Here is a 12821-nt window from a genome sequence, read left to right as displayed (position 1 = left end):
CCTTCTGGGCTGCAAGCACACATTGCCAGCTGACGTCCAGCTTTTCATCCACCAGTACCACCATGTCCTTCTCCCCAGGGCTGATCTCAGTCCCTTCATCCTTTAGCCCTTATTGATACTGAGGGTTGCACTGACCCAGGTGAAGGACATTGTAATGTACCAGCACTATTGGGATTCAGGTCCCAGTCTGGAAAACATCCATACACTTCACAATCAATTAAATTGGTGAATATATGCTTGAAGAAAATGTTCATTGAAAACCCCACAGCTTCATACAAATTAATCTAGAACTAATATTTTGAGATTTGAAGAACTGATTTTCCCAAGTTCAAGTGGTTTTCAGCATCAGCAAGTACAGTAAATGCATCATGTCCTGGAACAGGGCCAGGGATCCTAAGGTCTACTTTGGTGGCTTGAAGTTCTAAACATCTGAAAACTGCACATCTGAAAACTAAGCTCTCTTCCCACTGCAGTAATACCGACATGTCTCTACTCACTTGCACTTGAAGTTCTCTGGAGTGATATTGTGCTGGTGAGGAAACTGAGAGTCCCACCGCTGGCACTGGATTCCACTCCATATGGTGTTGACCGTGCCACGGTAACCCTCACCCTGCCCCTGAATGCAAGTTGATGTCTCTGCTGCCACCTCCGTGCTGTTCATGATGCTTTCATCTGCAGACAAAGAGAAGAAGCACTGTTTCATTTTCTTAAGGCTGAGCCTGGCTCGGGATGTCAGGTTTGAACTCCAAATTGCAGTTCAAATTGTGGTGATTGAAGTTCTTTTGTGAAAATGCCAATCTGATGTCTTTTACAGAATAACTTTCCCTTGTTCACATTAACAACATCCATGAAATCAAAATGTGCATTAGACCTTACGCTAGTTTATCCACTTGCAGGCAAGGAATCTGTAAAGTCTGCAGCATTTAACAGCTTTTGTTTAGTGAGACACCTGGCCTATGTTATATCATTGAAGGTCAGGAGATATTCTTGGTTACTCTTTCCAGTTCAACAAATATTTTCTCATTTGCTTCGCTTTAAACAACTGACTGGCCACCCATGTGCACACTGTTAAACATGTTAATACATGTTTACAGGATTAAAACCGAATTGATATTCTGGGAATTCCTTGAAGAAAACCAAGTCACAGGAAAAAAGATTAAGATAAAACAGAAAAAAAAAGATAAATCATAGTATAAAGTAACATGCTAAATCCTCCTTGAAGATTCAATTTTATGCCTCATAGAGGGAAGAAAAAAAAAAAAAGCTCAGCTTTTGGAAATCAAGAATCACTATTCTCTACAGAGAGACAAATGTTTTAAAGACCAACAAATTCATCTGACTCAAGATCTTTTACAGATGTTGATATACTCTGCATTCACCCTGGTGTGGGCTGTCTTGAACTAAATTCAGAAAAACAGTGGTTTTGCAAATGACTCATTCACATAACTTGAAAGACTCTTTTCATTTCTTATGCAATTTTCATAATTGCAAATTAATGGCACAGATATTGCATCAGATATATACAAAGTAGTACAAAGCTGAATATACTACAGTAAGAGTAACACTTCTACAATGTCCCAAAAAGCTCCCAACATAATATTTTTGTAAGTAACTACCCATTTGTTGGTAATTCCTATTGTTCACAAGACTAATTTTATTACTTATCTTAAAAGTATTAGTTGCCAGCAATAGGTGTGTTAATACAGTTTTAAAATAAGTTTTCTTCAAATGGTCCAGTGATTAGAACAATACTTGTATGTTACTCATAATATAGTTCATTCCTGATAACTTCAGCCAGTTCTATGAACTTGCAGAGAATATGGATCTTAAGGAAACCAAATGTCATAACAGATGGGTTTGGCTGATTTGCTGTCTAATCTTCTATGTTAATAGATCACTTCCCTGACAGAAGATAATATCAAGTTGTGCAGTTGAATTATACATTTCTCCATGCTGGAGAAAACTTCCCTTTTTCTCTTCATCTGGTTGATTTTTTTACATCAATGTTTCACAAGTTAACCTCCTGTCCTTTCTGCCCAAGACACTTTGTCAGCAAAGGTTGTCCTGTTTCAATGGGATTGTGACTTCCAACTCATTCCAAAGTCAAAATGACATTGCACAGCAAGTACCACAAGAAGGCTACTGCAGGCTGACAAATACACCCTTTCTGGTGGATTTATCAAACAGTCTTGCAGCTAGAAACTATATTTTTAACCATTATTATTAACTTTATAAGTAATTGGACAACAAAAAGGCAAACTCATACACCTAATAGAAATATATGGCTGCATATTTCAGGTTTCCATCATCACTAACATACAAAACCAAATTGGAATTATATTCTAAGGCAGCTCCCTGTAGTAGTAATTTATTGATATACTTAGAAAATATTATGCAGCCAGGATGCCATATATATGCTGAAATTTGTCATGCTGGGTAACTATTTTTTTCCAAATAGTACAGCACATCTCTTTCATTTTTAATAAAACTGTTGCATATATTTTTTAAAAAGACTAATACATATTTGAATGTGGCACAGCAATGTCCAGTCTAATCCATTTAGGAGCTATCTTAGAGTATAATTCCAGTTGCTGTGTTAAAATCTGGGGCTCCGAGCATAAGAAGGACGTGTACCCACTGGAGGGAGTCCAGAGGAGGGCCACAAAGATGATCAAAAGGCTGGAGCACCTCCCCTATGAGGACAGGCTGAGAGAGTTGGGGTTGTTCAGCTTGGAGAAGGCTCCAGAGAAACCTTATAGCGGCCTTCCAGTGACTGAAGGGGGCTACAGGAGAGATGGGGAGGCACTCTTTATCAGGGAGTGTAGTGATAGGAAGAGGAGTAATGGTTTTAAGCTGAAAGAGGGGAGATTTAGATATTGGGAAGAAATATTTCACTGTGAGGGTGGTGAGACACTGGCACAGGTTGCCCAGAGAAGCTGTGGATGCCCCATCCCTGGAGGTGTTCAAGGCCAGGCTGGATGAGGCTTTGAGCAACCTGGTCTAGTGGAGGGTGTCCCTGCCCATGGCAGGGGGGTTGGAACTAGAAGATCTTTAAGGCCCTTTCCAATCCAAACAATTCTATGATTCTTTGATTTATAGTTCTGAACTGAGATAAAAAGTACTGTTAAAGGACGATCATGAAAAATATCATCTTATAAAAGACTACTATTTATGATTTATTAATTATCACTTCTTATTCCTGTATGAATCTTCATTACGAATAAAAGAATATGGTAATTGTCTAGCAGCATTTTGCTACCTTTGAACTTTGTTGTAATTTTGTTTTATGTTCTGGGTGACTCAAATTAACCATGTGATTCAGACAGCCACTTGAGGGTTTTTTGTTAGTGGTATTTCCATCTTCACATCTTCTCTCTGAAGTCCCCAGCCAAGCTGCAATAATGCAAAGGTTTCTTTTTTCCATGAAAACCTCCTTATTTTGATAGTTCAAAATACATAACTTTATTAATAAGGGCCAGCTCATGCATTCATAGATGCTTAAGTAAAGAGGTGAAACATTATCCAGAGCTTTGTGTGTAAAGCCACAGATAGTCTTCTCTGTTCTGGTTCTCACAGTAATGCCAGCATGAGGGAATCAGCGGGGGCCTTGAGTCATCCTACAGCTGAAGTAACCAGTTAGAGTACTATTTCTGTCTTTAATCTCAATGACCCAGAAGAAAATCCTGCACAAATTCTAGGTCAATGGTGAAACTCCTACTGTCTTAAAAGAAGATAAGGATTTTGCTGGAGTATTCATATGCTTTCATGGCAATACCATCTATGTATTTTTTTAAAAAGATATAGTTGGAAAAGAAGACCTCTAATACTGTTGCAATGTCTTTCCTAGGGTGTCAGTCAACAAAAGGAAAATGTACCCTGATTCACAAATATTATTTTAAAAAGTAGATTTTAAAAGATAAGAGTTGCCTAATCCAGTAAAGAAAGTGATCTAAGCACAGCAAAGTCCTCATTAAACATGATCCATGCAATTCTGCAAATGTCAGTGAGAAACTTGAGTGACGTTATGGGGAGAAGCTGCTCATGCTCAGTTACAGTGCCTCCAGGCATCCCTATGTCAAGTAGTACAGTCTGGAGTTCTGGGCAGTGTGATAGTGGCTGTTCTTTTCTTTCCATGTGTTTCCTTCATTGTACAGTATATGAAACATGGAAAAAACTCCCCACTGATTTCTAGTATTTTGGATTTTTTTCAGTAAAAACATATAAGAAAGTGAAGAAATAAATTATACCTAAGTTCAAGAATCGCCATACTGAAGAACTCATTGCCATCTAAAACCTGCACAGCTACAGTTTTTTTTGTCCTTGACCACAGAGACATCTTTCCAGGTTGTTCCAATATCTACAACTGGGCTTTAAATGCAAATGTTTTTTAGTTCAAATACATTTTTTTAAAAAAAAATCTGGATCCAAATGTTCACCCTGAAGACTTCTCTGCAGGTTCAGAGTTTTTTAGTCTCACTTTCAAAACTATCATAGAAATGATGAAAAGGATCTGAGAAGGATTCTTTTTGAAGAAATGTAGATTAAGCTGTCTCATACACACTGAATGCTGGACCTCTGCTATGCCTCCGCATGAAGCGAGGTGGAAGACAACACTTGTTAACTACTAAACATCAGCCACTTTTCACTGCATCCTTTCTACAAACATCTTTATCTTACATAAATATTAAGCTTAAACTGAATGGCACTTTTGTTTGTTTACATACTATGATTCAACAAACAGTTCTTTAGTCAGAACTTCACATTCAAATGGGCAGTTGAAATCTCTGCTGCTAAAGGATAAGTAATCTAATATCGGTGATTCTTTCCCTTCCCAAAAGTTGTAGGCATACTGCAACTGTTCATTTGATACCTAGATTCTCAATTTTGCTGTTTCATTACTTGGTCTTTCCCATCAAACCCAGACCCTTATTGAGTTCTCTTAGGACTTCTCAGGCTCCAGTCACCCTGCCTATTGCGTATGAGTACTGACAGCAAAGGTTAAATCCGTGGTGAAATCAGCTGAATTGGTTGGAAATCAGGTAGGCAGCAACCAAACACTGTCCTTACCATGAAGATTCCATATACCTCTGCAGCTCTCAAATGACTGACATATGCAGCTTCCTCATTTCTGGGCCTCAGCACCTCTCTGCCCTATAGCTCATCCACAGAAATGCAGCTATCCTTTCTTCTTTTTTCAAAAAAACAGTATTAGCTCCTCACTCCTGTCTTCCCTATAGTCCATGTCCTCATTCATGCCAAAATAACAGTCATTTTCTTTTTTCTTATTTGCTGTCACTGCTCCCATTTCTTCATTTCAACCTACACTTCTTTATTGCTGCTAGAGTTGTCCTTTTATCCTCTCTTCTAACTAAAATTTGTCTCAAGCCAAAACCACAGACACATATGTGAGCAACTTCAAACCAATCCTGGGGTCCCTGAAGTCTTAATACAGATCCAATTTTTGCAGCTTGAGCCATCGCTAATCCCTAATTGCTCCTGTCATCTCTTTCTCACAGCCCTGGCTGTAAGCCACAATGTTTTATGCTGCCTTCTGTGCTTGGAAATAAAGTTACAATGCCCTCCTGTCTCTTCAGTCTTAAAAACATATTTATTTTCTGAATGCTTCCTTCCACTGAATTTTGGCGAAAATTTTGTATATGAGCTGTTGTCAGCATTTTGGCTATAGAGCATAGTAGCACTCATGACATGTAGCAAAAGCCGCGAGCAGCATGCTGCCTTGTGGTCACTCCCCCGAAGAGAGGACACCTACGTTTTTGTACATGGTCCAAGGACTTGGATTTGCAAAGCATTTTTTCTAATTAGTATTTCTTGTAAAATATATAAACAGTCTTCAGCACAGGAATTAAAAACCTGTGTGAGAATCCAAACCACAAAGCTATAAAGACATATAACTCATTATGTTCTCTTTTTAGTGTACTGAGATTGCACACAGCCACAGCTTTGAAAAATAGAGAAGCCACTGAAACTCAGAACAGCCTAATGTTTTGGGTTCCCTGCTAGGAGATGGTAAAATAGCTTTTCTATGTGCCTCAAGAAAGACAGAAAACTGAAAACAGGGCTGTGATATTTTGTGTTGATATTCTGGTCACAGAGCGGGTGATATAACAGTAATATCAGCAGTAAAATCCCTTTCTGGGTTATAAAGGAAAATGCAGCATCACATCTTATGTAGAAGACAATGCTGTATGCCTGTGCTAACCATTCTTTGTAAATATCTGTTGGATTAGGCACTTTCAAGATCATTGCTTTTATATTCTTCCTCATATAGATTGCTTCAGTAATTTCCAAAGATCTACAGTTTTCTGTAGTGAAAATACAATTTTGCATGTGAAATTTCCACTGATGTTACTACACTTTCCAACTGAAGATGAAAGAAATAATTTCTAGTTAATTCAGTCAACTTCAATTCAGTCAACTTCTGCCTAGAAATGAAGTTTTACTTCCGTGACAACATTAAAATCCTTACATTGTGGGGTCTTTTAAATTTCATTTTGGTGACTACCTGTTCTTCAGAGCTCTAATTGTGACTTGAGTAGACAGAGGTGACATTACAGTAGTTTGCAGGACATTTCCCACCCAATTATTTCATAAAGCTTAGGCCAGGCTGTAGATACTGAAAGTTGCATGGACTGTAAGCTTACGTGACCAACAAAGCCAGATGTGAATCCTCAGAACACTGACACATCAGCTCAGGAAATGCCAAAGGATAAAGGTTTATAAAAGTTGCATTTATGAAACAGTCAGCTGCAACTTAGGAATACTTTTTTTTTTTTTTTTCATAATAAAAACACTTCTACCAGGGGAAAAGAGTAGAACCAGGATTCTACATATGATTCATTTATTATCTAATAATTAGAGAAATGCAAAAGCACAGTTTAGTTTAAAAAGAACCCAACAAACCCAAAAGCACAAACCAAAAATCCAAAACAACAGCCCCCAACTTATTGACCTAACTAAACAATTTGAAAGACCATTCAGTCATAGAGCTAAGCAAGGCTGTGTTCCCAAAGGGGAAAGACTGAACTTTCTCCATTATCAAAGAATATCAAAACCAGTAGATACAATTATACAAATTGGTACTGTAGTTCACAGGCAAGACTTTCAACATGGGTATGGCTTAATGAGTACCCAACAGAAGAAAAGCAGTAGACCTGTTAAATTTCCTCTGCCTCTGGACAACCTGACTACAGGCATTGCCCAAAGTGGCAAATTGACCTCACTTTTTACATAATTTTGTTAATTTTAACTACCTTGTACTGGATATACAATAACAGATGACAGTGCAGAATAAATTCAATTACGCTGCATCAGGAAGTACATTAAGAGTATTCTTACTCAACTTTTGGATTTCAAACAATTGACCAATTGATAAGAAGTGGCTGACACTCCAAGACATTACACTGACTCAAGCCAAGAACAAGCAAGAAGAGAAAATTCTGAACTATTGATGGTGGACGGAGAAAACAGCATAGTTTGGTATGGATTCCAAGTGAAGATGAGGGGAATGTCATGCTTCCCCCTTTAGGTGGCAACTGCTCACACATAAAGTTTTGTGCCAGAGACATTCCCTCTTCTCACCTCAGTATTTCATATAAGCCAAGTTTGCAGGAAAAATACAGGATTACATTAGGGAAACAGACTTTTTGTAGGATCCACTACTATCTCTATTTTATGTAGATTTGAGATACCCCAATAATGGTTTATCTTAGTTTATATAACAACAACAACAACAACAAAATAGAGAGAACCCTAAAAATTAAATAGTCATTAGAAAGAATTACTGTTTTTTCCCCCTTTTTTGAATTCTCACATAAATCCAGTTCCAGGTGAGCTTTATTGTTCGTTTTAATAGAATCTATTCTCTTCTTCTATCCTCCTCCCAAGACAGCCAAATGAATTTGACAATTACATAAGCTTCCTGAAGTAACACTTAGAGCTAGAAGAAAAGCAGTGTCTGGTTTCGAGGATTATTTTTTTTAACACTTAATTTTGGTCAAAATTGAAGCATGCCAACAAAGGAAATTGTAGTTTTCCAAAACTGCAGATCTAACAGGAACTGACTTTCTCATAAGTGAACATGACACTGAGTTTCACTGAGCACTTTTAGAAGCTTCCCTTTCCCTCTACTTCACAGAAAATCCAAAAATACTGTTTTCCCTTATCTGCCTGTGTTCCTGGGGGCTCTGCCACAAGGCTGGGGCACATGGAACTGATAGGTTTCTACAGTATGGATTCCGTCAAAGTTGTGTCTTGTTTTCAAAAATTGCCTTTTCTCCCAAGATGTTACAAGCAAATTATTTTGAGTAAAGAGAATAAAAAATCCTGCCTAGGTGTTATGTGACTGCCTTTGATATCATGCTTGTATATTGATTATTTAATCAATATTCAGACTATCAGTTCACTAAGGGCAAAAAATTGGACCCCAAATCTGGTAATGAGAAGCATGGGAGATGAGAGAGAAAACTATCACCTGTAGATCCCACGAGCTGCGAATGAGGCAAGGAATTTCAGGGATGAGAATCTCCGTTTCCTGATAAAACATGTCCCAACAAAACTTAATTTTGTCATCTGCCTCAGCCCTATCATTACCATGAAAGTCTATAAAAGTTACCCAAGTTTTCAAAGGAGGTCCAGTAGTATTACCTTCCTCACTGTCCTGTACTCATTTAAGACATCTAATAATCAGTAGAACAGAGCTGTCAGAGCTGCCACCAAAGTTAGGAGGATCCGGGCTTCAAAGGTAGAACATGCCACAGAATGCTCTAAAAATCCTGCAGTAAAGCATCTTGAAATGGGCATACAATATTTGTATACCTTGATGGTAATTTGATTCAATTGCCTGTCTGTAAAGTGAGGATAACTAAAGCCACCATCTTGCAGTAGGCATATGAGAAGAAATGAATTGCCTGTGGAATTGGAATGCTTTGATACTAGAGTGCTGAATACCACAGAGAAACCCATGAGGAAATGAACAATACTGTCTTCCGCACAAGGCTGAACAGTGAGCAGGAACCGAGGCCTAGAACCATACAATGTGCAAGATGAAAACAGCAATGAACAGTTGTTGACAGAGCACTGAGGAGGGGAGATGTGCATGTATCTACTCCCAAATCACAATGCAGATGGCCAGGATGGCCAAACTAATACTGCACATGAGATCTCATGATGATATTGCCTCGCTTTTTCAGTTCTTGGTTTTCCTGCATTTTACTGCAATTTCATGTACGTAAGATATACACATATTGCAGTGCTAAGTAACACATAACTCTTTTATTTCCTGTCCAGATTAAATATCATGTCTTTATAGGACATCCTCTCTGAAAGCTACATTTTAAAAGTCAGTGAAGTGCAATGAATGAACTAACTGTGGTCCTATATTACTTGAACTATCTGTTTCCAGATTTTGGAAAGGAAAAGGAAGTAATAAATTTTGCTTGAACTCACCACACGTTTTAATTGAACAGAACTCCCAAGGGGTGTTAGGGTCAAGAGTGTAGCACCATGGTCTCAGCTTGCCATCAGGATTGCGGCAGTAATTATCATCAAAGCCCTTGTCAGGATATCTGCAAACCACAACGAGAAACGTGTCAGGGAATTCTTCCTGGCAACACTGCACAGGCTTGTACAAGGTATTTAAAGGACAGTCTTCAGCAGAGGCAAACAAGAACCAGTTCCCATTAACCTTGGGCCTGATCCTGTGAGGTGGATGCAGATAGTCTTTAACATTCTTAGAAAGTTAATAACATAAAGTCTCTATCCAAATATGCAGCAGAATTAGACCTCCACTGAGGCGGTTCCCTGCTGTGCTAATGCACAGGATACCGGATGGGGTAACTCTGCTAATTGCTAAACTCTTGCTCTTGTGTCTGTCAACTGATGACCAGACTCTAAAGCCACTCATTTTTTTGAAACAGCCCAATTAAGTGTGGATTATATAAACACTGCTTGGCATGCTGGACTCATTAAGAAAACAGGTTCTTCAGTGCAACAGCCCTGGGTTCAAACTAGAAGCTACTTTGAATGGTTATGTTACTAATGATAGCTCCATTTTTGTAATAGAGCTCATTCTAGGTCATGCCCTCATTTCAAGCATTGGGGGGAAAAAAAGAGAAAAATAAGGAATTAACTTCCATCTCACTTTGTCTCATTGAGATTTCATACTATTGTGCCATTTAATTGTTTCAACGTTCCTACTTCCATCATTGAACAGTCAGGCAGATACTCAAGATAAGGAGGTTCTTTTTGTATAAATGTGCCGTATGAAATTCTATAAACTCAAAGAGAAGGATATAAATGCATACTTTTTTTTTCCTCCAGTGAATACAAATTGTTTTGGGTTTTCAGTTTTATTTAAGCATGTTTGCAAAAGAAACCAAAAGTAGGTTTGCCCTTGAGGGAAACGTGAAAAATATGTAAGAGAACAATAAAGTTAACTACCTGGGAACCTGAACCCATTTACAACTGCAAGCAGATGTGTTTCGCACAAGCAGAGGGAAATATGATTTACAAGTGTGTGTTTTTGCTAGGATGCTTTTTCTGTCAAACAATCATCCTAATTTTGACTCATTTATTTACAACTTGATCTACCATTCCTTGGAAAAATTAGGTTCCATCATTTATACAAGTGACAGGAAGAGGATTTAAGCAGAATTTTTTAAAAAGACAAAAAAAAAAAAAACAAAACACCGCACAAAAAAACCCCCCCCCCCCAAACAAAAAAAAAAAAAAAAAAAAAAAACCCCCGAAAAAAAACCCCCCCCCCCCCCAAGAAAAAAAAAAAAAAAAAGAAAAAAAGCAAACCAACAACAACAAAAAAACACCAGCAAGGAGAAGCCTCACTGAGAATTTAAGGGAAGTCAAGAATGTGGGAGTTTCAGATCTAGCAGCAGTGCCCTGTTTTCTGCTTGGTAGAAGAGAAACTATAAAAGAACAAATTGTGTCCAAAGATTTCACAATCTAATAGGCTAACAATGTAGAAGAAAATTAGATGGCTTTGGCCACCTGGAAGGTGCATTGATGAGCTTTGATGCTGGCGGTATATGTTCTGTGACAAGTAGCAATGGAGAGCCCACAGCAACACCCAGGAGCCAAGATGAGTCCACGTATGGCAAGGTAACTCCGGTCATAGCTCCCAAAAGCCATTCAGAACAACTAGGGGTGTAGAGAATCCATTTTCTAGAAGGAAAGTGTATTTCATAGCACTGAATGTTCTGTCCTTTCTAATATTGTATCATGTGGTCCCACAATATGACAAAAATGTGTTATTTACTAACTAAAATTTAAGCACAGATGTAACAGTTCTTCCAGGATCAAGCTTTGAGTGTCTTTGTGAGATGGAGTAGTGTCTGTGAAGTGTATCTTTCAACCTACTACAGCTATGTGTCCTTTTCTAGAGCAACAATGGCCTTTCCAGTCACTGGTTGTTCCCACAACGATTAGGTACATTTCTGCCTTCCTTCATATACAACAAGAAATAGTTCCTCAGTTCCTATAGAAAAGACCAGCTATGATCTTTAAGACACAAATATTAGGGATGAGATAAACACCAGGGTTTCAAACTCTTCCATACACTTCAACAGTGAGACTGTGGAGGATTTCCTGACAGCTTGTCCCTTTGCTCTGCACACTCCTCCTTCAGCCACTACACTTGGGCACAGACTTCTTGCTTGGATCCAACGAGTAACCTGAGGTTTCCAAGATCAGAACCCTACTTATTTCATTTTTTCACCCCTTGAAACAGCAGTAGCTGTAATTCACTGCAGAAACTGAGGTGAAGCATTAAGATACACATCTGGTGTCAAATTCAAGAGTTTTTCTCATTTTATAGGGAGGGGAAGATAAGAGCGTTAGACAAAGAGATAACATTTAATCTCTTTAAAGAGACAGATGCTGATCTCTAGCTCTGCTGGATCTAAACTGAAACTTAGTGTCTAAAACTCTTCACCCATATTTCTTTTCCCTTTCTTTTTGTTTTAAAAGACATGCAGAACTGGAAACTTGCTATTGTATAAAGTAAATTTTCATACAAGAGATACAAACCAGAGTATTTTAATAAACAGATACCTGGAGTTATCCAACTCTCACACTACACTTCAATCCTACTTCTCTCCATGCAGTAAGTACCTGTTTTCACAGCATATTTGATTTTGAGCAGAAAATCTGAGCAGAATAGGAGAAACCTGTTAGTTTGCTATGCTGCTCTATGCCTATCTAAGTCATTATCCTCAGTGGTTTTCCTTCCATCCTGAGGCATAATCCTGCCCATGAGGAGTCCACAAGAGAACTGGAGCTTTAGAATACAATTCTGCATCCACTAATAGCTACAATCAGGTCATGCAGGAGCTGTTTGGGGGAATTCCTACTGCTAGCTTCAATCACATCTAAGTAAACAAGTATTATCAATTCTCTTCAGTAAGTGACCTCTGAAAGGCATAAATGTGGACCAATTCACTGAGGTGATACAAAGGAGAAGTGAGAGGTATTCACACTGAGCTGAAAGCAGTCTAGCAGCCAGCAGACTGAAGCATTTGAAAAGCCTTACTAGTTTTACCTCTCTTTCTTTGTCATTGCAACTCACGAATCCATAAATGAAAATAAGGTTAAATGCATTAGGCGAGTCCTTCCTGGTTTCCAGGTTATTCACATTACTCCTGGGTGGTATAGTATAAGCCTCTCTAGAGATTGCTGTATTTTAATGGATCATTTGTTGCAGACCTCCTCTCCTATTTTCAACTTAAATGACAATTACAAAACCCAAACAAACCAAAGCCCACAATATGTTTAACAGCTAGTATAATCAA

The 12821-nt window shown here is 38.3% G+C and overlaps 1 protein-coding gene across 2 annotated transcripts in view; it reads right to left on the bottom strand.

Moving 5' to 3' along the window:
- Positions 1-12821, bottom strand: part of HGF (hepatocyte growth factor (hepapoietin A; scatter factor)) — a 51342-nt gene that overhangs the window by 18429 nt on the left and 20092 nt on the right. For both annotated transcript variants that reach the window (XM_010086363.1, XM_010086362.1), the window contains exons 7-8: positions 9466-9584; positions 498-672 (exon numbers count right to left, since the gene is read on the bottom strand). In XM_010086363.1, the coding sequence (XP_010084665.1) occupies positions 498-672; positions 9466-9584 (294 nt within the window). The remainder of the gene's footprint in view (positions 1-497; positions 673-9465; positions 9585-12821) is intronic.

This window comes from Pterocles gutturalis, unplaced genomic scaffold, assembly GCF_000699245.1.
Source record: "Pterocles gutturalis isolate BGI_N339 unplaced genomic scaffold, ASM69924v1 scaffold2081, whole genome shotgun sequence".
Taxonomy (NCBI): domain Eukaryota; kingdom Metazoa; phylum Chordata; class Aves; order Pterocliformes; family Pteroclidae; genus Pterocles; species Pterocles gutturalis.
Note: the sequence above shows the minus strand (reverse complement) of the source record. Positions and strands in the feature narration are given on the sequence as shown.